Source organism: Bos indicus x Bos taurus, chromosome 20, assembly GCF_003369695.1.
Source record: "Bos indicus x Bos taurus breed Angus x Brahman F1 hybrid chromosome 20, Bos_hybrid_MaternalHap_v2.0, whole genome shotgun sequence".
NCBI lineage: Eukaryota > Metazoa > Chordata > Mammalia > Artiodactyla > Bovidae > Bos > Bos indicus x Bos taurus.
The window spans coordinates 35004532-35030550 of NC_040095.1; the positions used below are offsets into that span (position 1 = coordinate 35004532).

The following is a 26019-nucleotide window of genomic DNA, read 5'->3' on the forward strand; positions in this document are numbered from 1 at the left end:
CTTTCTACTATTGGAATCCCATGTTAAGGAGAGAAGTGGGGTGGGGTGAGGGAGAAAAAGAGAAGGAGAGAAAATCAGGGCAAGTAGACAAGATCTTTCATTGGTCTGAGGCGTTAGTAGCAGCTGCTTCTGGGTGAAAATTTCTAACACCAAGAATGTGGAAGAGAACTGTGGTTCACTGGCAAAGTTCAAATTGTGGTCCCAGGGGTTTTGGTTAAAACCATGGTTCCAGAATCAAGAAATGAGTTTGAATGGGGCCTCTGCCATTCACTGGCTGTGGACCTTGAGTGAATTTCTGAACTGCCCCATGCCTTGGTTTCTTTGTCTATAAAATGGGGATAACAATAACTTCTTTGTGGTTTATTATGAGCTCCTAGCAAAGAAGGCAATCCATAGCATTATCTATTGTCATGACTGTTTTTAAGAGGAAGATGCTGTAGGAACTGCTATCTCACAGGTCAGGCGGTGCAGGACCGTGGGCCGAATGGTTGAGCAAACGGGACAACCAGATTCTGGTTCTGCCAAAAAGTAGCTGTGTGACCTTGGGTGGATCACATATCCTGTTTCCTTTCCTGCAAAATGAAGAGCTTGCATTCATTGATCATTAAGGTTATTTTTTCTTTCTCAAACACTGTAAATCTAAGGCAGGTCTTCCCAATAAAACTGGCCCTTTAAGGCTCATTTTGATCTTTCTTTTTACCAAAGCCCAGAGTCAAGGGTGTCCCAGGCGTTTATTTCTACAGCTGCTGGCGGATGAGAAACAGCCAGCAACTATAGATACAACTACTGATACAGTTTTTGCTGTATCAGTCACAAGGAATAGACCAAGTATATATTTGGTCAGGATGAGAACCCAATGGAAAGTCCTAGAAACTGAAGAATATTCCTCCGTCAGAAGCTGGTCTAGGATTTCTCATACGTTTGAAGAGTTCAGAACGTGTTTTGTTTTGTTTTTTATCTCTGCTAACTAGCCTCCTTAACATGACAGGAAACCAACAAAACCTTTGAGCTGTACAAATTCAATATATACTTTATTAGTAGTGTTGCTAAGTCTGTGCCACCCATGTTGGTTAAACTAGTACTTGATCTTGCTTCCAAGAGCCTGCAAATGCCGCCAAAACTCACCTACTGCATATAAGTATTAATAATTCCCCATTCTGTTGTTCCAAGCCAGGGACCATTCCACTAGAGACACCTTGCTCTGGGATGATAACGATGGTGGCCCAGAAAAGATAATTATGAAACAATGCTTCCTGCCCTTCATCCTAAACAGCACCCATGCAGGTGCTCAGACATTTAGAGAAATCAGAACAAAGGCATCCTGGATCTTTGTGAGGGTGGGTGTATTAATTCTTTGTGGATCCTATCACAAATCACAAACTAGGTGACTAACAACAACAGAAATTTATTCTCTTAGAGTTTTGGAGGCTGAAGTTTTAAAATCAGGGTGTCCACAAGGCCACATTGTCCCCAAAGGCTCTAGAGGAAAATCCAGTTTTTGGCTTTTCCAACTTCTGGAAACTTCTGGGGCTTCCCTAGTGGCTCAGATGGTAAAAATCTGCCCACAATACAGAAGACCAGAGTTCAATTCCTGGGTCAGGAAGATCCCCTGGAGAAGTGAATGGTTACCCACTCCAGTACTCTTGCCTAGAGAATTCCATGTACAGAGGAGCCTGGCAGGCTACAGTTTATGGAGTCACAAAGACTCAGACACGACTGAGCAACACACACACACACACACACACACATTCAACTTCTGGCAGCCTCCAGCATTCTTTGGCCTGTGGCTGCATCACTCCAAGCCTGCCTCCTCCCTCATATGGCATTCTCATCCTCTCTGGTCTTTTCCTTCTCTGTATCTTATCTTACAGGGACACTAGTCCTTGAATTTAGTGCCACCTGGTAAATCAGGATGATCTCCTCATCTGATCCTAATTATACAAAACCCTCTGTTTCAAATAAGGTCACATGCACAGGTTCTGCAACATGGACATATATTTTGAGGTTGCTACCATTGAAACGACTCAGTTGAGTAAAGAAGACAGGGCAGACACTTAGAAAGACAAGCAGTCAGCCTCTGTACCCCAGTTCCATTCACCCATGCTGAATCAGTTAAAAAAAGGGAAAGTCACTCAGTCATGTCTGATGCTTTGCGAGCCCATGGACTCTAGCCCACCAGGTTCTTCTGTCCCAGAATTCTCTAGCAAGAACACTGGAGTGGGTTGCCATTCCCTTCTTCAGGGGATCTTCCTGATCCAGGGATCAAATCTGGGTTTCCTGCATTGTAGGCAGTTACTTTACCATCTGGGCTACCAGGGAAGCCAGTGCTGAACCACGGTAGCCCCCAAAGACATTCCAATCCTTGCCACTGAATCTCGGCAACTCAATAAACATGTGAGGATAAGAGCAAGAGAGATCCAAGGTCCCAATGGTTTTGAATCATTTTTGTACCCAAATACACCAGGTGATGCCACACCTTCCCATTTGTACTGGCTGGGCTGGTCATTCATTCTCCATAAAGAAATCTTTGAAGAAACAAAACAAGATGCATTGGGACGTTCAGCATGTGCAGCTTGAAAAAATCCCCAGGGTGATTCCACCACACCCTGTGCCTCTTACCTTCCTCTTTCCTTGTCTTAACCTCAAAGTAGACCATTCAAAATATCTGTATTTACTTCATCAGTCAAAAAATAACTTTAGTCAGTGACAAGCGTGCTTATACTTCTCAAGTCGTTTTTGTTTTTATTCATATTAGAAATTTGACACTGGCCCCCTGTTATGTGTTAGTCACACTTACATGTGTCATTTAAAATATTCTAGAAGTTAAAAAAATTTTTTGAGTCGAAATTTCATCTGAGCAGTAAGATGTTTACATATAAGCTTGATATTATTGAAATACCATTTTTCCTCCCTTTCGAGACATTTTCTTTTTTTTAATTGAAGTATACTTGATTCACAATACTGTGTTAGTTTCAGGTGTACAGCAAATTGATTCAGATATATATATATATATACATAAAAATATATAATTTTTCATTACAGTTCATTATAAGACATTGGATATAGTTCCCTGTGCTGTACAATAAAGCCTTATTGTTTACCTGTGTTGTATATAGTAGTGTGTATCTGTTAATCCCATTGTTGTTGTTGCTTACTCACTAAGTCAGGTCCAACTAGTTAGGGACCCTGTGGACTGTAGCCCTCCAGGTTCCTCGTCCATGGGATTTCCCAGGCAAGAATACTGGAGTGGGTTGCCATTTTCTCCTCCAGGGGATCTTCCTGACCCAGGGATCAAACCCCCTCTCTTGCATTAACAGGCAGATTCTTTACCACTGAGCCTCCAGGATGGCCTGTACTCTTATCTCTTCCCCCTCTTTCTCCTTTGGTAACCATGAATTTGTTCTCTGTGTTCGTGAGTTTGTTTCTGTTTATAAATAAGTTCATTTTCATTAGTTTTTAGATTCCACCTATAAGTACTATCGTATGATATTTGACTGACTTCACTCAGTATAAGAATCTCTAGATCCATCCATGTTGCTGCAAATGGCATTATTTTATTCTTTTTTTAGGGCCAAGCTATATTCCATTATATATATATAGCTATATATATATAACATCTTCTTTATCCATTCATCTGTTAATGGGCACTCAGGTTGCTTCCACATCTTGCCTATTATAAATAGCACTGCAATGAACACCCAGGTGCTTGTATCTTTTCAAATTAAGAGTTGTCATCTTTTCCAGATATATGCCCAGGTGTGGGTTTGAAGGATCATATGGTAACTCTATTTTTAGCTTTTTAAGAAACCTCCACACTGTTCTTCATATCGGCTGCACCAAATTACATTCCCACCAACAGTGTGGGAGGATTCCTTTTCCTCTCCTTCCACTCCAGTACTTATTATTTGTAAACTTTTTAATGGTGGTCATTTCAACTGGTATGAAGTGATACCTCCCTGTAGTTTTGCTTTGTATTTCTCTAATAGGGATCTTGAGCACCTTTTCATGTAGCTGTTGGCCATCTGTATGTGTTCTTTGGAGAAATGTCTATTTAGGTCTTTTGATTGGGTTTTTTGATTTTTTGTTGTTGTTTTTACTGAGTTGTATGAACTGTTTGTATATTTTGGAGGGTTTCCCTGGTGGCTCAGTGGTAGAGAATCTGCCTGCAGATGCAGGAGATGCAGATTCCATTCCTGTGTTGGAAAGATCTCCTGGAGAAAGGAATGGCTACTCACTCCAGTATTCTTGCCTGGAGAATTCCATGGACGGAGGAGTCTGGCAGGCTGCAGTCCATGGGGTCACAAAGGGTTAGACACAACTAAGCAGCTAACACTTTTCTTACTTTTCATCTTATATTTAAGTCTTCAAGCCATTTTGAATTTATTTTTGTGTATGGTGTGAGGGATGGAGTCATTTTGATTTTGCTCTTTCAATCACTGTAAGTTAGAAAAAAGGAAAAAAAAATCTTACTGTGTGAAAATATAAAAGCAATTATTTTCATTTTGGTTCACATCCTTCTTCAACTTCCCTCTGGTAGTGAACTTGAAGTTGCAGTCAGCTGAACAATCAACACTAGTCTCAGGGGAAAATGGATAAACCAGAATGGTGCTCCAGACCCCTAAACTGACAGTTACAGGACTCACATCACTGACTGTAGAGAACAGCTCTTTGAGAGCAAAAGATCTAATGTAGTCATCTACTTAAACCCTGACTCCTACACCAGACACACTTAGACCAAACATCAGAAAAAGCAGACAGCATTGTTTGTCTTCTCTTAGCTGTTTCCCCTTTCCAGGTGAGCTGTGATGTTGCAAAACCAGTCAGAATATTCTGGCCAGAGACCTACATCCCCTGTGTCACATGTCAGGGTATTGATAGAACAGATGTTAACACATCATCTGCAATGATGAGGGGTTCTTGAACTGAAGGTAAATTACTAGGGTTTGGTGGGAAATTTTTTGGATTAGAATAAGAAACAAAAAGTTCTGTATGTGAGCTGAGATTCTAAACTCCAAATACTAACTGTACAAGAAGGAAAGAAAGTCAGGATTCAATGATGTATTGAGAAGAACACGAGACTTAGAAAATCTGGGTTTGGATCTCTGTTCTACTATGTGCTTGAACTCCGTATACCTTTCTGTAACAAGAAGAATTTACCAGGCTTTGGGAGGATCAAATGAGATATTATACGTGGAATTTTTGTTTTTAAGTGTGATTATTAGTTCTAATAATAGAATTAGTAATGAGTATAAAATACCAAACTCCAGAATGTTTTTTGCCGTATATACAAAAACAAAGAAAAATACTGAGATCATTTGTACCCTGGAATAAGCAATCTTAGTAAAGCACAGAATTTGAACTAGATAGTGGCAAAGTGCCACATACCAGAACTAACACATTAGCAAGGAATCACGAGGACCCTCTGGAGAAAATAAAGAAATGCATGAATGAGTGGTATGTGAAAACCCAGAGCAGCTGAAGTCATGCAGCACCTTGAAAATTGAGGGCGCCTGAGAAAAGAGAGTGGCTAGGTATTAAGAGCAGGATATACACCATGGAAAGGTTGAAATTGAGAACATCACAGTTTTAATGAGAAAAGGTGCAACCGACAGCAAAGAGCCCCATGACAACAAAGGTGAGAGAAATTGCTCATTTCATGGCAGAGTCTTGCTGCTGTGACTTCCAGGAGAGGAAAGCAAGTGAAGTCAGGACTGTGGAGTGATTATATTATTTAATCCTGATTAAGAAATAGTGAGTGCATTTTCTTCCATGTTCAAAAGAAATGGAACAGAAGTGGGTTGAGAAGAAAGAGGTATGGGGGAAGGAGTCCACATATTCTGTAAAGTGAGGTTTCAAAAATCATCCATCTCTCTGTGGATGGGTGTGAATCTCCTATAACCTTCCATTTCTAATGTCTAGTTGTTTTATTTTTTTTTTCCCCTCAAATCATACTCTGGCTGCCTCACTGACCGGCAGCTAGCTGCTGTCTTGATGGGCCTGTTGAAATCTTCCTCTTCTAAGTGGTTCTTGTCACACAGAACTTCTCACATGCTGGGAAGGAAGTCTTTAGAAAACCCCACAGACGGCCTCCTCTCCCCACCCCCACCCACTCCATGTAGACCTTACCTTTCAGTTTCTAACTTCCCGTCAAGGGCAGAAAGGAACTGCCAGGCTCGGTGACAACGTGTGTTTTCGTGTGTTGAGAGGGATGTGGGGGCTGAGAAAAAAAAGAGCAGAACATTTCTGTCCTGTTTTTCCTATGCCAAGGAGTATCTTTCTCAGCCATCAAGAATGTTTTGTTTCAAATGTCATGTGTTTGGCAGTGAGTTCTCTTTTGCTGGCTCATATTCTTTTCTATATGAAAATAGAATAGCCATTAGAAATAGTAGATGAAAATAAGATTTCTTTGGGCTGACACTTGGAGACACAGAAAAATGAAATGACTTATATTGCATTACCATGTGGACATTAAACATTATCCTAAGATCCAAATAAGCCCCTAGAAAGAGATTTATAAAAACACTTCAATTATCTGTAAGTTCATTAGACAAAATGTAAATTCCTCAGAGATTACCCTCTGATTTCATATAGTTAATGCAGGCTAAGTGAATTATCTACTTTTGCTTTATTGACTACACCAAAGCTTTTGTTGTGTGGATCACAACAAACTGTGAAAATTTCTTTTTTTTTTTTTTTTACTGTGGGGTTTTTTTTTTTTTTTTTTTAACTGTACAATATTGTATTGGTTTTGCCATATATCAAAATGAATCTGCCACAGGTATACATGTGTTCCCCATCCTGAACCCTCCTCCCTCCTCCCTTCCCATACCATCCCTCAGGGTCATCCCAGTGCACCAGCCCCAAGCATCCAGTATTGTGCATCGAACCTGGACTGGCGACTCATTTCATATATGATATTATACATATTTCAGTGCCATTCTCCCAAATCATCCCACCCTCTCCCTCTCCCACAGAGTCCAAAAGACTGTTCTATACATCAGTGTCTCTTTTGCTGTCTCATATACAGGGTTATTGTTACCATCTTTCTAAATTCCATATATATGCATTAGTATACTGTATTAGTGTTTTTCTTTCTGGCTTACTTCACTCTGTATAATAGGCTCCAGTTTCATCCATCTCATTAGAACTGATTCAAATGTAGTCTTTTTAATGGCTGAGTAATACTCCATTGTGTATATGTACCATAGCTTTCTTATCCATTCATCTGCTGATGGACATCTAGGTTGCTTCCATGTCCTGGCTATTATAAACAGTGCTGTGATGAACATTGGGGTACATGTGTCTCTTTCAATTCTGGTTTCCTCAGTGTGTATGCCCAGCAGTGGGATTGCTGGATCATAAGGCAGTTCTATTTCCAGTTTTTTAAGGAATCTCCACACTGTTCTCCATAGTGGCTGTACTAGTTTGCTTACTTAAAGAGATGGGAATGCCAGACCACCTGACCTGCCTCCTGAGAAATCTGTATGCAGGCCAAGAAGTAAGTTAGAACTGGACATGGAACAACAGACTGGTTCCTAATCAAAACAGGAGTACGTCAATGCTATATATTGTCACCCTGCTTATTTAATTTATATGCAGAGTACATCATTCAAAATGCCAGGCTAGATGAAGCACACACTGGAATCAAGATTGCTGGGAGAAATATCAATAACCTCAGATATGCAGATGACACCACCCTTATGCCAGAAAGTGAAGAAGAACTAAAGAGCCTCTTGATGAAAGTGAAAGAGGAGAGTGAAAAAGTTGGCTTAAAGCTCAACATTCAGAAAACTAAGATCATAGCATCTGGTCCCATCACTTCATGGCAAATAAATGGGGAAACAGTGGCAGACTTTATTTTTCAGGGCTCCAAAATTACTGCAGATGGCAACTAGAGCCATGAAATTAAAAGACACTTGCTCCTTGGAAGAAAAACTATGACCAACCTAGACATCATATTAAAAAGCAGAGACATTAGTTTTCCAACAAAGGTCCATCTAGTCAAAGCTATGGTTTTTGCAGTAGTCGTGTATGGATGTGAGGGTTCGACCATAAAGAAAGCTGAGTACCGAAGAATTGATGCTTTTGAACTGTGGTATTGGAGAAGACTCTTGAGAGTCCCTTGGACAGCAAGGAGATCCAACCAGTCCATCCTAAAGGAGATCAGTCCTGAATATTCATTCGAAGGACTGATGCTGAAGCTGAAACTCCAATACTTTGGCCACCTGATGTGAAGAACTGACTCATTTGGAAAGACCCTGATGCTGGGAAAGATTGAAGGCAGGAGGAGAAGGGGATGACAAAGGATGAGATGGTTGGATGGCATCACTGACTCGATGGACATGAGTTTGAGAGAACTCCGGGAGTTGGTGATGGACAGGTAAGCCTGGCATGCTGCAGTGCATGGGGTCACAATGAGTCAAATATGACTGAGTGACTGAACTGAAGTGAATTACATTCTAAGCAAATGTAAGCTAAATTTGCTGTAAAAACTGTATGAAACAGAATAACAAAACCCCATGGTTTCAGAACTGTTTATTATCAACATCCTATCAGCATTCCACTAACATCAAGAAGTCAAAAATTTACAGAAGAACAAACTTCAGAAATACTTAAAGAGTCATATTTAATTTCCTCATCCGTTAATGGTTAAGCCATCAGAGGCCATGCCAAAGACAAAATTGTATTTATGCAGGAGCTATTTGGTCAGATAACCAGGAAGATGTTTGAAGGTTCTAATTTGTAAAATGATGGTGATTTTTAGACCTGATCTTTCAGGACAAAGGGAACACAAAAGCCGAACCGATCAATATACCTGGAGAGTTCAAGGTGACTCAGCATTTGGGAGGTGGGCCTTCGCCGGCTAAACTTTACCAATTGCTGAGTGACCTGGCTTCCCCTACTTCAGTTCAACCCAGAAGGGAGAACCCAGTGGAAACCAGGAAGGAGTGCAGAGCAGCAGGTGCCTGAGATCACAGAAGAGGGAGTGATGATGCACAGTGGCATCCATAGAAGTTTACTGCCAAGGTGTTGCTCAGTCTAGCCTCTGGAGGGAAGCCAGGCACACACACAACTACCAGAGCCCCGCTCGTGCCAGCTGTTTTCTTCTTACCACATTATACCTCACAACACGAAGCTGAGGTGGGTCATCTACCATTCCCTCTCCACCTTCTCAAGTCGCTGACAAAAATGTAAGGGGTTGTCACAGTGGGGGCTGCCACTGCTTCTTCCGCTGCCAGCCCCTCCTCCCTGGGCTTTGACCAGCCTGTAGCAGCCCTCTCCTTCCCCAGGAACTCAATTTGTGGTGAGAGGCACGTTCCCACATCCTGTTAAAAAGGGGCTTGATGCTGCCTTCAGCATCAGAGGCTCAGCCAACTGGAATCCATAACAGCTCATTTGCCATGAAGTAGACAGGGAGCTTTTGGGAATAGATTCATGGCGGGGTTCAATGCTCCTTAAGAAGCTAATAAAATCTTTTCTCCTACTATCCTCTGTCTGACCAATCATGGAGAAATTCAAACAAATTCAGCCCATCAGCCAGTATGTTTATGTATATATAATTATGGCTGATTTGTGTTGTTGTGTGGCAGAAACCAACACAACATTAGGTCCTTCCCTGGTGGCTCAGGTGGTAAAGAATCTTCTGGCAATGCAGGAGACCTGAGTCTGATCCCTGGATCAGGAAGATTCCCTGGAGAAGGGAATGGCTACCCACTCCATATTCTTGCCTGGACAATCTTGTGGACAGAGGAGCCTAGTGGGCTACAGTCCATGGGGTCACAAAGAATTAAACGCAACTGAGTGACTTTAAGTTTCACTTTTCAATACAACGTTGTAAAAATATTTTAAATATTTAAATAAAAATAAATTAAAATTAGCAATTATGAAAAGAAATGTGTCAGGAAATATGGGAGTACTTATTTGGGTGGGGAGTGACAGAGGGGGAACATTTTTGAGGAAAAAAAAAAACAGGTCCCTGATTTTTTCATCTCCTTAAGGAAACAGAGTACACACATTAAATACATAAATTATGATTCATCTAAATATTTAGACAGTGTTAACAGCGATGAAAAGACTTTACTTCAGTTTCAATATCTATTGTGGAACTTGCTATTTACCATCCTGAGAAGCTGTGTCATAAGTACTGTATTTTAGTCAGCTGCCATGAACTCTATCTTGACAATCAAAAACAATGAAAGTCATTTTATTATACAATTTCTAACAAAAAGGGGTTTTAAGAAATTTTATTTTCAGACTAAAATAACTGCACCCCCCCCCCAAAAAAATTCTCTTTTCCAAGTTTCCTAGGTATAGCAGATCAAGTCTCTTCAAAGAGAAAAGACAACTTATCTGTGTGTGTGTGTGTGAAGTTTGGGAGGGCTTGGCTTGGTCATGAAGAATATATTTTTATTTTCTTTAAGCAACAGAAATCAATGAGGCTAAATACTACTATTGTTCTATGAAAGTTTGAATTGCGTGAGTCTAATCCAAATTTTCACCAGTCTGTTCTTACCTCAGGGGTGGTAAATTTATCTGGCTTATAGAAAAATGCGCTATCTTTCCAGTCTTTTTGCTATACTTCTGGTCAGTCCTGGGCTGAGTGGATCCTAAATTTGAACAACATGAGCCATCACTTCGGCAGGAGCTGGGCTCTCCCAGGCAGTGCACCACCCCTCATCTGGCTTCTTCACTGGGCAGGAGTAGGGCTGACTTCCTGGAATGCTTTCCCATTACATACGCGTCTCCTCTCAGCCTCATATTATCCTCTGATGTCACTCTATATGGGGTTCTGTTCTGGGCAATAATGAGTGGTAGGAACTAATTTTGTTCCACAGGTAGAACCAACAATTCAGACCATATTTGAGCAATCATATGTTATCTCAACATAGCAATAAAAAAAGAAAATCTATACAGGATAAAATCGATCAGTGATTAAAGAAAGAAGAGAATCAGAGGCATAGAGAAAGATTTGAAAAACTATTGTTATTTGCCAACTTTCCTCATGATTAAAAGCATTATATGCAATCAAGTAAAATCATTTTCTTTCTCTTATTCCATGGTCTCCATTTAGAAAAGAATAAGAGCATCCATAAGAGGGGTTCATTTTCCTCATGAGTTAATTGCAAAAGTGACGCTACCACATCTTAAGGAAGCAAAATCAAGCTCAAAGTTATTTTATATTCTGTGTATTTGTTGGCTGCGCTGGGTCTCAGTTTCTATGCAGGCTGTCTCTAGCTGTGACCAGAGGCTACTCTCTAGTTGCATTGCATAGGCCTCTCGTTGCAGTGGCTTCTCTTGCTGAGGAGCACAGGCTCTGGGCACTCGGGCCACAGGAGTTGCGGCATGCAGGCTCAGTAGTCGTGGGTCAAGGTTTAGCTGCTCTATGGCATGTGGAATCTTCTCAAACCAGGGACCAAACCTGTGTCCCCTGGCACAGGGGGCAGGCGGGTTCTTATCCACTGCATCACCAAAGAAATCCTCAAAATTATTTTAAATCCATTAGTTACCCAAGATTTGTGGGTGTTTTATTTCATTTGTGTTTTACAAGTGAAACTTCACAAGAATGAGACTTGAAAGACAAGGAACTTTGAAAACAATCTAGTAATTGTCTCTTGTATCATTTAGTTTCTCTACAGTTTTTTGTAGATTTTAGAGTGTATAGCATTATAAAAATTAAAAACAGGCTTTCTGGTAAGATGTTTCTAATAATCCAGGAGTAAGAGGATTAACCCAAAGCTTCTGTCTTAGCACTGTTGGTACTGATAATTCTTAGTTTCAGGGGTCAGTCCTGGGTATTGTAGGATGGTTAACAGCAGCTCTGGACTCTATACATGAGTTGTCAAGAGCACTTTCTCAGTCAGCCATTTCAATCAAAGGCATTTGCAGACATTGCAAAAACTGCCCCAATTTGAGAACCACTGGATTAACCTAATATCCAAGACATATTTAAAACCAAGCAAAATCCAGTTACCAATAACAGTGATGGAGTATTACTAATTTTTCCATATGAAAATATGTAGATGAACTAGCTACAAAATAAAACATTTTCTTGATGTGTAATTTCTTGATGTCTGTCCTAAATGCCATCTCAGTCTTTAAGTATATATACTTGATTCACTGCCTTTATGTAAGTTGCTGAAAGCAAAAAAGAGTTTCTGGAATCTGGAGTTGTTAACTAGAAGTTCAGAGGATGTAGCTAAAGTATTTTTGCATCTTCCCAGGGACTGTGGAAAACATGTTAAGTTTATATCAGTGAAGATGTATAATTCTCAGAAAGGGGAAAATATGAGGTCTAAAGGAAATTCACTTCTATCAAGAGCATTTCTACATCTATGTAATTATAGCACAATGGGTAGTAGTTTTGGCTAAACATTGTACAGAGATTCCTTGAATTAAGATGGTTCAATTTAAAATTTTTCAACATTATAATGATGCATCTAGCAGAAACCAAACTTTGATTTTTGATCTTTCTCTAGGCTAGTGATATGTGGTACTATACTCTCAGGTGATGCTCAGAGCTCCCAGTCAGCTGAGCAATCAGGAGGGTTAACAAGGTTAAATCCCAGTACACTTACAACCACTCTGTACCTAGACAGCCATCTTGTTTTTCTTTCAGTATGATATTCAATAAATTACATGAGATATTCAACACTTTATTATAAAACAGGTTTTGTGTTGGATGCTTTAGCCCAACGAAGGGCTAATGTAAGGGTTCTGACCACATTTAAGGGAGACTGGGCTAAGCTAGAATGTGCTGTAGGTGAGGTGAATTATATGCACTTTCTACTTTAGGTATTTTCAGTTTATGATGGATTTATTGGGATGCAACCCGATCATAGGGCCATCATAGGGCTTCCCAGGTGACTCAGTGGTAAAGAATCTGCCTGCCAATGCAGGAGCTGCAGGAGACATGGGTTTGACCCCTGGGTCAGAAAGATCCCCTGGAGGAGAAAATGGCAATCCATTCCAGAATCTTTGCCTGGGAAATCCCATGGACAGAGGAGTCTGGCGGGCTACAGTCCATAAGATCGCAAAAGAGTTGCACAAGACTTCGTGACTAACGGCAGCAGCAACAAACCCCATCATAAGTGGAGAAAGATCTGCACAAATACATTAACAGATGGAAAAAAATAGAAAATTACATCAAATAACTGTGGAAAATAAATTTTTAGTAATTTGAGGTGAAATGTTTGTTTTACTTAAAATATCTTAAACTCTGAGATCTCCTACAGTAGATTCTGAAATACCTTTTCTTAAGGATAAGGTATCCTTAAGATCCTTAAACCATTAAAAGTTTAAAAAGTCCTGCAAACTAATGTAAGGTGTTAATAACATGAGAAATGATGTAAATTATGTGAGAACTTTCTATATTATCTTCTGAATTCTTCTATAAATCTAAAATTGTTGTAAAAAATAAAGTAAGGCTTTAAAAAGTTGTGTAAATAATAGGCATTGATACGGATCAATTGTTAAGGGAAAAAAGCAGAATTGATACTGAAAGTATTTAACAACTAGAATCGCTTGGGAACCAATCAGAAATGGCTACTGATGGTTTATCTTGCTGAGCTGGTGTGTAGCACAGGAAAAAAGTAAAGTGCAAAGCAGAGCTTCCCACATGTACAAAACACAGGGACAGAAAAGATGTACCTGTGTTTATTTATATACATTTTTATCAGTATAGACATAGCTTAGAAATATATATAAGAAACTGATAATAGTGGTTGACTGACTCCAGAGAGGAGTTGAATAAGCTCTCCATGCCATTTATTGTTTAAAGCAGGTCAATTTTGAGAATAAAAGGAAGCATTATTAATCATTGTTCCAGAGCAATAAGCATAAACTTGTGTTGTACTGTTAAGTTAGGTATGTGACCCTCCTAGACCTGGGGCAGGAGGGTTTAGAGACTCAGGTTTTAGAGCAGGATTACTTTTCCCTTTATCATAAAATACATTGTTCTTATCCTCTTTTTAACTTTTTCAAAGTAAAAAGAATCCCAGAAAATGGAATGAATATTCAGTCTACAATGAAATCAGAATGGGAGAATGTAAAAAAAAAAAAAGTTTAATCATTTTTGCCTTTCTATCATTATTATTAAGGAAGAAATTAAACTATTATTGTTAAGATGAAGGGTGAACCTGGGTGTTGAAACTTTTAGCTAATAAACTTACTAAGAGTGATAACAACCAAAACTTCTAAACCTAAGTAGTCCATATAATAGATTAATAGTTGTGGATTTCGAGCCATTCAGAAAGTGAACATATTAGTCACTCAATTGTGTCCAACTCTTTGTGACCCCATGGACTGTAGCCCACCAGGCTCCTCTGTCCATGGACAAGAATACTGGAATGAGTTGCCATTTCCTACTCCAGGGGATCTTCCCGACCCAGAGATTGAACCTGGGTCTCCTGCATTGCAGGCAGGTTCTTTACCACTGAACCACCAGGGAAGTATTAGTGAACACAGGTGCTGTTGCTAATCTGTGGCTTTTTCTTTCCTTGTGCTTCCACTACCAGTTAAAGTTTTGGGGGCACAGGGCAGGGGGTGGGGAGGTAAGCCAAACTCAAACATCATAACTTTACAATGTTACCCAGCTGTATGCTGGTTTCAGTCACACTGATATAAAATTAGGACATAACATTAATGATTGTAACTTCAGAATTTGGTCACTTGGAGAAAATGATGTTATGTGACTAGTGAGTTAGAAAAAAAAATCACAATGGCAGATAATCATAGAATGTATATTATGTTGCAATTCTTGGTCTAAGAAAATTTACATGCATTAACTCATTTAATCCTTTTATTTTTTAAAAAAATAAAACACAATGAGGAATAGGTACTGTTACAATTCTCATTTTATAAATGAAGAAAACGGAGTTTCAGAGAGATTAAGTAACTTGCTAGGTCACACAGTAATTAAGTAGTCCAGTCGAAGTTTGAACCCAAGTCAGTAATTTCAGAGCCAGGGCTATTAACCCTGATGTTACACTGCCTTCTGCATCTGGGTTGGCACCTTGGACTTAAATTACAATTCAAATCAACCACTCTATATTTTTAAAGTAAAATCAGGGCATGCGGTTGGACAATGGGTTAGTGTGTTTCGTGGATTTCCCCCAACTCCTCCCCCACCCCAGCCAAAATCCAAGATGTGAAGTTGCTGTGACTAAAAAGGATGTCACTCAAATCCTTTGGTTTCTGTTCTGTCACCAATGCAGTGAGAGAGGTGAACTATATATTGCCAAGGCTTCACTTGCTTTGTAAAAATAGGAAACCCTCCCAAGTTCCATATACTCTTCAAAATGTCCTACAGATATTGATTTGTTTTATCTTCCTAACAGCCCTATGACATGGCTTTCCTAGTCCCATAAAAGAGGAAAGCAAACTGAGGAAATTTTTGTATTGATAATTCTTTTTGCATTTTGTGTTAAGATTTAAAGTCTTCCATAGCTATGATCTCGGGAAGCAAAGGCAGAACTTGTCTTCACCTGTTCCCTCTTCCAGCAACCAAATTCTCTCTGGTTCTCTGGTCTTCCTGCCTGTTACACCCAGGGATTACTTGAGGATTTGAGAAAATCATGTGGATTAAAAAAATGGTCAAAGGAGGCAAGGTAGAAAGCAAGATATTCTCAGCAACTTGGATATAGGGTAATAAATTAAAGGAGCAAAATCAACCTGGAAAATGCTGCTTCCGCTTGGTTTTCTCCTCCTATCTAGGGTCCTTACCCCCATCTTGCAAGTACACACACATTATAGGTTAGTAGAGAGAGAAATTCTTAATGAAAGGACCATTTCTTTTAAAAATCACCATTCACAGAATTCAGCTCAGTGTCAACCTGAACAATTCCCCAAATATATTAGAACCGCAGGGATTCTATACAAAGGAAAATGAGACAGTTTCTGGACTTTGTAGCCCAAGACAGACCTGAATCAGCATCTCTGGCCTTACGGTTTCTGGCTGTGAGCCCTTGAATATGCTACTTAACATTTCTAATAAGAGTAGTTTCCTTTCATTGAGCCCAGGCTGAGGGTCAGGGAGGCACTTCACAAACTCCATTTTTAACGCATATGACAGTTCTGGCAGATAGTCGCTATTATCCCCATTGTATAGATTGTATCACTGAGGTCCTGTGAATCAACGAGGATTGCAACCAAGTTCCCATGCTCTTACCATCACATCCTCCTGCAGTTTCAACCTCTTTCCTATGAAATGGAATTAAATGATGCCATCCTTCAAAAGAATGACATGGGGCAACACAGATAACATGCCTGGTTCCGAATCAAGCACATGTGTTTACACACTAAACAGTGGCTCTTATTATTATGAAAGAAAGTAACGTGGGGGTCCATCACAGTGCCTTCAGTGCTACATGACTTAAGAGGAGGAAGCGGTTCTTTCCAACCAGAGAGGATCTCTGGTTTTTTGGTATCTGAGTGGGGCCTTGAGAGAAGAAATATGCTCGGGCGTGTGGCAATGATCGGTGAGTGTGGGAAATAAGAAAACCTTTCTAAGTGAATTTTTAAAGCACAGAAATGGAAACTGTCATGGTTACCTGTGATTTTTTTTTTTTTTTTAATTTCCTGAAAGAACTACAAAAGTTCAACTCCCAGTTTTTGGGAGAAAAAAGGAAACCAACCATGAATTTTTCCAGGTTACTTAGGATTATAGTCTCAGAGAAGGTGACAGCCTGCCCTCTTTCCTAGGTAACACCCTGATTCTAGACAAGAGGGACAAAGACAGTAGCAGGAGACTGGAGAAACAAGCTTCTGGAAATGAGAGTCTCCAGCCCCTTTCTCATCACCTTTCCAGTGTCCCAGACCCTATACCCCTTGAAAACGAGTGCAGTCGGCCTGCTAGTCTGGTGCCAGCTGAATCATTTACACTAAATATGTATCGATAAGTATAACAAAACTCACTTTATTGCTTATATATAAAAATGAGTGGGTTTTTCTGCCACATCTCCCTGTGAGCAAACAGATGGACTTAAATATATATATATGAAAAAGAACAGGCTCGCAAACCACAGAGATGTCAAATGTGGCTATGCTGTATAAAGCATGCAACCTAAATTTACAGAAGAGCTTGCTTTCATTTTTGAAACACAGTTTCTCTTTAACAGCCTCAGCTGTAAAATATGGAAGAAGTCTTTTGTTAGTCACTTTCACATTTTTTTCAAGTTCAACAAAACAGATAAATACCAAGTTCAGAGTAAATCCCACAAGAGAGCTAGAGAAACAGTGAGAGGAAAGAAGGAAAGAGAAGTTGTGACTTAACAACAAAAAAAATACCAAGTCAGTCTAAGACAACCAAAAAAAAAAAAAGTCTGTGTATCACAGCCCTCCCCTTTGAAGAAAGTCTCACAACTTATTTTGCCATAGAGGAAGAAAAATGTTACAATATCTCGTGAACCAATCAGCGACGCTGAAGGCCTCAAACCAGGAAACCTTTAAAGTGTAGTATTTTAAATTGTGCAAGTGAGACTTCAGTCTCTCAGCGAGTGTTTCTTCCCTGTGCTTGCAGGATGGAAAAGCAGATGTGAAGTCCCTCATGGCGAAGTTTAACACCGGGGGCAACCCCACGGAGGAGGTCTCCGTCAACAACCGGCCCTTCAAGGTCCCGGGACAAAACTCCCCCTCAGGAGTCCAAGCCAAAAAGAACTTGTTCAACAACCAAGGGAACGCGAGCCCTCCTGCAGGACTGAGCAACGTGCCCAAGTTTGGATCCCCCAAGCCACCTCTGGGGGTGAAACCTTCTCCTGAGGAAAAGCCTGACAAGGAGCCCAAGCCCCCATTTCTAAAGCCAGCGGGAGTGAGCCCCAGGTTTGGACCACAGGCTAACTCGGCCACCAGAGACTCCGAGGTGAAAGCAGGATTTCTGAAACCTGTAGGCCCCAAGCCCATCAACTTACCAAAAGAAGATGCCAAACCTGCGTTTCCCTGGCCTCCTGGGGCTAAACCTTCACTTCCCAGTGTAAACCAAGACCATGACTTAAAACCAGGCCCCAAGCCGGGGTCAATGCCTCCAGCCCTGGAGAATGAACCAAAACAAGTCTTGTCAAAGTTGGCTGGGGCAAAAGGCAAGTTTCTGTCAGCCTCACAAGATCTGGACCCCAAGCCCCTCTTCCCCAAACCTGTCTTTGGCCAGAAGCCACCCATGAATACAGAGGATCCCCAGGAAGATGAGAGCCCCACCAAGACTGCGGCTCCACAGAGAGGGCCCCTGGTCCCCCTGGCAGCCAAGGCCAAGTCTGGCCCTTTGAAACCAGCCAGGGAAGAGCCAGAGAATAAAGAGCACGGAGGTGAGACGTCAGTATCTCCTTTTCCTGGAGTTGTTCTGAAACCTGCTGCAAACAGAGGGGCCCCCGGAGGCCTCCCAAAAAATACTGAAGAGAAAAGAGAAGATAGGAAGATGGATGCAGCTAAGAACATCTTCCTGAACAAAATTACTCAGGAAGAGTCGGCCCCTGGGGCTCCTCCTGCCAAGTTCTTGAAGACCCCTTCGAAGCTGACATCGACAGGGCCCTGGAGCCAAAATCAAGACAAGGAAAAGGGGGACAAGAATTCAGCGACCCCCAAACAGAAACCCCTGCCTTCCTTGTTTACCCTGGGACCCCCTCCACCAAAACCCAGCAGACCACCCCACGTTGACCTGTCGAAATTCCGGAAAGCCACTTCTGGAAACAGTGAGTTCTTTTCTCCTTTGTTATTTCATATGTTTTGCTTCCCATCAGAGGGTGTTCTAGCTTCTGGGTAAAAATTTGTAACAAGGAATGATGTAACAAAATTTGTAACAAGGAATGTAACAAGTACGCCTGTGTCTATGATGACTTTTTCTTGGTGGTTTCTTTTTTCTGGTATGGGACTTCTGAAAGTGTTGAAATCCTTAGTTCTATTCTGTGAGGAAGTGCCTTGAGGGGGCTGGTTTGGGGGCTTGGGGAGGAATACATCCATTTGATTACTAGGTAGTTTTGCTTAATGATGACCATTTCATTTACTTCTTTTGTTGGATTTCATTTCTGTTGAATTTAGAGTGAGATGTGTTCCCTCTAGTACCACAAAGGCATTAGAAGGTGAGCCAGCCTCCGAGTCAAGTGGCTGAGCCCGGGGGACATTTGACTGTCACGGCTGCAGGGTGCCCTGGCATCCAGCGAGTAGAGCCCAGAGACGCTGCTAGCTCCTCACAACAAAGAATTATCCAGGCCCACATGTCAACCGTGCAGAGGTTGAGAAACCTTGTCACAAATGATTTTAAATGTCCACAAATTTATCAGGTGTCTCCTAATTCCAGTATTCAAAGAAGAGATGCAAAGGACTCGTGAAATGGCACTTACTGTTTTATATTTTAGCTGTTGTTTTTCAGTCAGCATAAAGTTTTCTGAACATTCCTGATTGCTTAAGTAGTACTTTAGGATAATAAGCCAGACAGAGGGACACATTATTTTCCTTCTGGGTAAATAGTTTAATTTTCTGTCAGAGATGTTACCACCCTGCTATGGCATACAATAAAAGTTGATCCTGAATGACTTGGTAAAGATTGGTAACCCTCTGAGTGATGAAAGAAGCTCACTTATGCTTGAAATGATTAAGACTTTAGGCAAAGAATGTGCAATTGTTGTTTATCGTGAGAAAAGGAAAAGGATGGTTACAAGTGACCACACCACTACTAGATGTATCTTTTTTTACTTACAAGAGTGTGATCTATTTAAAGCAATTCTGAGTATAAAGGTAGTTTGTTTTATTTTGGTCCTGTAGAAGCATTTTGCAATATGTCGCTTTCCTGAGATCAGTATTCTCTATGTCAAACCACAGATTATTAATCAAATGCCCCATTAATCACTCACATTGAAACAAGTTTGGAATAACCCCACGATCATCTGTTTTCTAGAACAAGTCAGTCTTGTTCCACTTATGTCCTCATATGTCATCCATCATGTGCTAGTTCTAATACTGATCCATAACTCAGAAATGTTTGGGGTTTTTTTTTTTAATCTTCTAAAGGACGCTTTCTAATTCCCTGTCTTAATTTTTCTGTGCTTCAGGTAAAAATGAGCTATCATAACCACCATTTTGTGGCTCTGACTTCATGTCAAAGAAACTGTCCTGATGCAAAATAGAAATCCTTGAGAGGTTTCTTCCACGTCCGCCATCTTTATTTCCACTGCACTGCCTGGTTTGAATGGTGGTACTCAGATGTCTGCTGTTGCACTATTGAAATGCCAGTGAAGCCCTCTTTGGGCTCTGTAGTCCCAGCAAGGTCAGCCTGGAGCTGATTTTCAGTGAAATACAGCTTCCAGAGACTCAAGCAAAATTGCTTAGGAAGTCAAGTTGATCCTTGCCCTCTTTCTCCTTCTCCTTGCAACCCTGTCCCCATCCAGATGTGCCTCCCCACTGCTCAAGTGTCCCATGACACAGTTAAGACTCTAAATCTTCTCATCAACGTACCCCAGCTCTACCCTCTGATCCCTTGATACATATTATGCTTCAAACTGTTCCCTCTTCATCCACCTCTTCCAGAAATCAAAACTCAATCTTTTATTTTTTCTTTTGGTGGGAGGTGGGATTCTGAATTATTAGAAAAATATTTTATGTTGGAGTGTAGGTGATTAGCAATGTTGTGATAGTTTCAGGCAAATGGCAAAGGGACTCAGCCATACATATATGTGTGTCCATTCTCCCCCAACCTCCCCTCCCATCCAGGCTGCCCCATAACATTGAGCAGAGGTCCCTATCCTAATACAGTAGGTCTTTATTGGTTATCTATTTTAAATATCGCAGTATATACATGTCAGTCCCAAGCTCCCTAGCTGGCTTTTCCCCCATCTTTCCCCCAAGGTAACCATAAATTCAAAACTCAATCTTCTTAATTTGAACTGACATCAAGTTGTCGTCAGTATAAAGCAATCCAATTCATAACTAATTCTGAGTAACACCCCTTTACAGCATTCACAATTTTAAAAAAGCATTTAATTTTTAACTTATTTTTTAAGTAGAAATTATATCTGACTCAAAAGCAACAACTATAACATGATATATAGTGAAAAGAACTTTTAGTCAGTCCCCACCATTTGCTGGGTCTCCACAGAAACCACTCTTCTAATTGCTATATTTGTCCAAAGTTTCTTTATGCTTACCCAAGCAAATATAAATACAGATATTAATCCTCTTGCCTTTTACTGAAGAAATAAAATTCAGTATGCATTGCTTTGATCCTTTGATTGTATTTTTAAAATAAAAATACAATCCCTGCCTATCTTTACACATTTTAATAAGAGGTTACTGTTGAGCTGCATAATATTCAGGTACATGGATGACTCACCTAATTGATATAACAGTTTGTATTGTTTTTAAACTTTTGCTCCTCAAAACAGTGCTGCAGAAATTAACTTTGTATATGCGTCACAAAAATGAACACTTGTTTCCTGAACACAGAGACTTTCTTAATAGTCAGGTCTGCTGACTCCTAATCCCACCACTGCTATGGTTCCATACTAAGTAGTTTAGCATTCCATTTAGGAAGGTTAAAAAAATACCAGAGTTTTAAAGTGTATCATAGTATTCAAATTAATTGAAGCTTCATCTAACTCTGTAGGTTTTCAAAACTCTAGAACTTTTTTCTTAACCTTCTACCTGATTCCTTCCTTTCCAGGTGCACGTTTAATTCCTTAAACATCTTTTCCAAATCTACCTTCCATCTTTTATCATCTTTGTCCAATATATCAGCCAGTAAGGAGACTTCCCTGGTGGTCCAGGGGTTAAGACTATGCTTTCCAATGCAGGGGGACACAGATTCAATCCCTGTTTTGGAAGCTAAAATCTCATATGCCTCATGGCCAAAAAGCCAAATCATAAAACAGAAGCAGTATTGTAACAAATTTAATAAAAACTTTAAAAATGGTCCACATTAAAAAAAAAAACCTTTAAAAATAAAAAGAATGCTTATTATTGATTGAGGACTTGTTACATATTAGATACATGCTGCTGCTGCTGCTGCTGCTGCTGCTAAGTCGCTTCAGTCGTGTCCGACTCTGTGCGACCCCATAGACGGCAGCCCACCAGACTCCCCCATCCCTGGGATTCTCCAGGCAAGAACACTGGAGTGGGTTGCCATTTCCTTCTCCAATGCATGAAAGTGAAAAAATAAAGTGAAGTCGCTCAGTCGTGTCCGACTCCTAGCGACGCCATGGACTGCGGCCCACCAGGCCCCTCCGTCCATGGGACTTTCCAGGCAAGAGCACTGGAGTGGGGTGCCATTGCCTTCTGTTTATTCCTCCTAAGAAACCAATGGAAATGGGAATTCTACCTGGAAACTAAAGCTCAGAGAGGTTAGGGGACTTGCCCAAATCCACAATCTGACTAGGCGGAGAAATTGGTCCTGGACATTGGGTGCAGTCCTCCTGTCTCTCTGATTTCAGAGCCTGTGACCCCCTCATCACCTTCCCTGCTACTCTCCCTCCTTGAAACATAAGATATTATAAAATAATAAATCAAGCATAAATGAAACCCACAGAATCTTTATCCTTCTCTGTTTCTCTGACCTTTGGTTAAAAATTGTCATTTTTTTGTTTTGCTATAAATACCACCATAAATACCATAAATAAAATCCATGTAGACAGAGAACAGTCTGTTTAACATTATCTATTTGGAGCACAGAAATAATATATTCTTGTTAGTCATTTAAATTTGTCTTCCCAACAAAGTCTAATTGGAATTTAGTATTCATACTCTATCAGTTTAGTTCAGTTCAGTTGCTCAGTCGTGTCCGACTCTTCACGACCCCATGAATTGCAGCACGCCAGGCCTCCCTGTCCATCACCAACTCTCAGAGTTCACTCAAACTCATGTCTGTCGAGTCGGTGATGCCATCCAGCCATCTCATCCTCTGTCATCCCCTTCTCCTCCTGCCCCCAATCCCTACCAGCATCAGAGTCTTTTCCAATGAGACAACTCTTTGCACGAGGTGGCCAAAGTATTGGAGTTTCAGCTTTAGCATCAGTCCTTCCAAAGAACACCCAGGACTGATCTCCTTTAGGATGGACTGGTTGGATCTCCTTGCAGTCCAAGGGACTCTCAAGAGTCTTCTCCAACACCACAGTTCAAAAGCATCAATTCTTCGGCGCTCAGCTTTCTTCACAGTCCAACTCTCACATCCATACATGACCACTGGAAAAACCATAGCCTTGACTAGACAGACCTTTGTTGGCAAAGTAATGTCTCTGCTTTTGAATATGCTATCTAGGTTGGTTGTAACTTTCCTTCCAAGGAGTAGCATCTTTTAATTTCATGGCTGCAGTCACCATCTGCAGTGATTTTGGAGCCCCCCAAAATAAAGTCTGACACTGTTTCCACTGTTTCCCCATCTATTTCCCATGAAATGATGGGACCAGATGCCATGATCTTCGTTTTCTGAATGTTGAGCTTTAAGTAAACCTTTCACTCTCCTCTTTCACTTTCATCAAGAGGCTTTTTAGTTCCTCTTCACTTTCTGCCATAAGAGTGGTGTCATCTGCATATCTGAGGTTATTGATATTTCTCCCGGCAATCTTGATTCCAGCTTGTGCTTCTTCCAGCCCAGGTTTCTCATGATGTACTCTGCATAGAAGTTAAATAAGCAGGGTGACAATATACAGCCTTGATGTACTCCTTTTCCTATTTGGAACCAGTCTGTTGTTCCATGTCCAGTTCTAACTGTTGCTTCCTGACCTGCATACAGGTTTCTCAAGAGGCAGATCAGGTGGTCTGGTATTCCCATCTCTTTCAGAATATTCCACAGTTTATTGTGATCTGCACAGTCAAAGGATTTGGCATAGTCAACAAAGCAGAAATAGATGTTTTTCTGGAACTCTCTTGCTTTTTCCATGATCCAGCGGATGTTGGCAATTTGATCTCTGGTTCCTCTGCCTTTTCTAAAACCAGCTTGAACATCTGGAAGTTCACGGTTTCACATATTGCTCAAGCCTGGCTTGGAGAATTTTGAGCATTACTTTACTAGCGTGTGAGATGAGTGCAATTGTGTGGTAGTTTGAGCATTCTTTGGCATTGCCTTTCTTTGGGATTGGAATGAAAACTGACCTTTTCCAGTCCTGAGACCACTGCTGAGTTTTCCAAATTTGCTGGCATATTGACTGTAGCACTTTTATGGCATCATCTTTCAGGATTTGAAATAGCTCAACTGGAAATCCATCACCTCCACTAGCTTTGTTCATAGTGAGGCTTTCTAAGGCCCACTTGACTTCACATTCCAGGATATCTGGCTTTAGGTGAGTGATCACACCATCGTGATTATCTGGGTCGTGAAGATCTTCTTTGTATAGTTCTTCTGTGTATTCTTGCCACCTCTTCTAAATATCTTCTGCTTCTGTTAGGTCCATACCATTTCTGTCCTTTATCAAGCCCATCTTTGCATGAAATGTTCCCTTGGTATCTCTAATTTTCTTAAAGAGATCTCTAGTCTTTCCTATTCTGTTGTTTTCCTCTTTTCTTTGCACTGATCACTGAGGAAGTCTTTCTTATCTCTCTTTGCTATTCTTTGGAACTCTGCATTCAGATGCTTATATCTTTCCTTTTCTCCTTTGCTTTTTGCTTCTCTTCTTTTCACAGCTATTTGTAAGGCCTCCCCAGACAGCCATTTTGCTTTTTTGTATTTCTTTTCCATGGGGATGGTCTTGATCCCTGTCTCCTATACAATGTCATGAACCTCCGTCCATAGTTCATCAAGCACTCTATCAGATCTAGTCCCTCAAATCTATTTCTCACTTCCACTGTATAATAATAAGGGATTTGATTTAGGTCATACCTGAATGGTCTAGTGGTTTTCCCTACTTTCTTCAATTTAAGTCTGAATTTGGCAATAAGGAGTTCATGATCCTTATCCACAGTCAGCTCCTGGTCTTGTTTTAGCTGACTGTATAGAGCTTCTCCATCTTTGGCTGCAAAGAATATAATCAATCTGATTTCAGTGTTGACCATCTGGTGATGTCCACGTGTAGAGTCTTCTCTTGTGTTGTTGGAAGAGGGTGTTTGCTATCATCAGTGCGTTCTCTTGGCAAAACTCTATTAGTCTTTGCTCTGCTTCATTCCATATTCCAAGGCCAAATTTGCCTGTTATCCCAGGTGTTTCTTGACTTCCTACTTTTGCATTCCCATCCCCTATAATGAAAAGGACATCTTTTTTGGGTGTTAGTTCTAAAAGGTCTTGGAGGTCTTTTTAGAACTGTTCAACTTCAGCTTCTTCAGCGTTACTGGTAGGAGCATAGACTTGGATTACTGTGATACTGAATACTCCCTATAGCTTAACAATTACTTTTAACAAACTATATAACACATCGCAATAGAATTTTTCTCAATTGAATGAAGCTTCAATACAAAATAAATATTTTATCTATACAAAATGACCCATATTGTAGATCTATTCCGTTACTTACTTGTAACCATAGCTTGAATATAACCTGTTACTTTTCTGAGCATGGGATGAATAGTTTTTCTTTTCTCTAGAATCACTGAAGGTACAAAAGCCTAAACTTAAAAAAAAAAAACAAATCCAAATATCAAAATGTTCTCTGAACTAACCTTTTCTCTGGTTCCTTTTGGTTCCTGAGCTAGTAGTGAAAGGCCTTCCTCCAAGACACCAATGTGTGTGCCTCACAGCAAAGTGTGAGTTGTTAAGGACCCCTAGCTTGACTGCAGGTGTGTATATAGGGGTTAATAAAACCTACCAGGAAACATTCAATCCAACCCTTTTTCTGGTCTTGTTTTTAAAGCTAGAGAGAAACTAAAACTCATCTTTCCATATGTTAGTTTTAAGAATGATCAGCTCAGGGACTTCCCTGGTGGTCCAGTTGCTAAGACTCCATTCTCCCTGTGATAGGGGGGCAAATTCCCTGGTTGGGGACCTAGATCCCACATGCCACAACTGAGAGTTTAAATGCTACAACTAAAAGATTCTGCAACAAAAATCAAAGATCCCTCATGCCGCAACTAAGACCCAGTGCAGTCAAATAAATAAATATCAAAAAAAAAAAAAGAGAG

General features: G+C 40.5%; 1 protein-coding gene across 4 annotated transcripts in view; it reads left to right on the forward strand.

Moving 5' to 3' along the window:
* The window catches only part of FYB1 (FYN binding protein 1), a 181338-nt gene that overhangs the window by 63209 nt on the left and 92110 nt on the right, over positions 1-26019 (forward strand). For all 4 annotated transcript variants that reach the window (XM_027520104.1, XM_027520102.1, XM_027520103.1 and 1 more), the window contains exon 2: positions 17516-18677. In XM_027520104.1, coding sequence (XP_027375905.1) covers positions 17516-18677 — 1162 coding nt within the window. The remainder of the gene's footprint in view (positions 1-17515; positions 18678-26019) is intronic.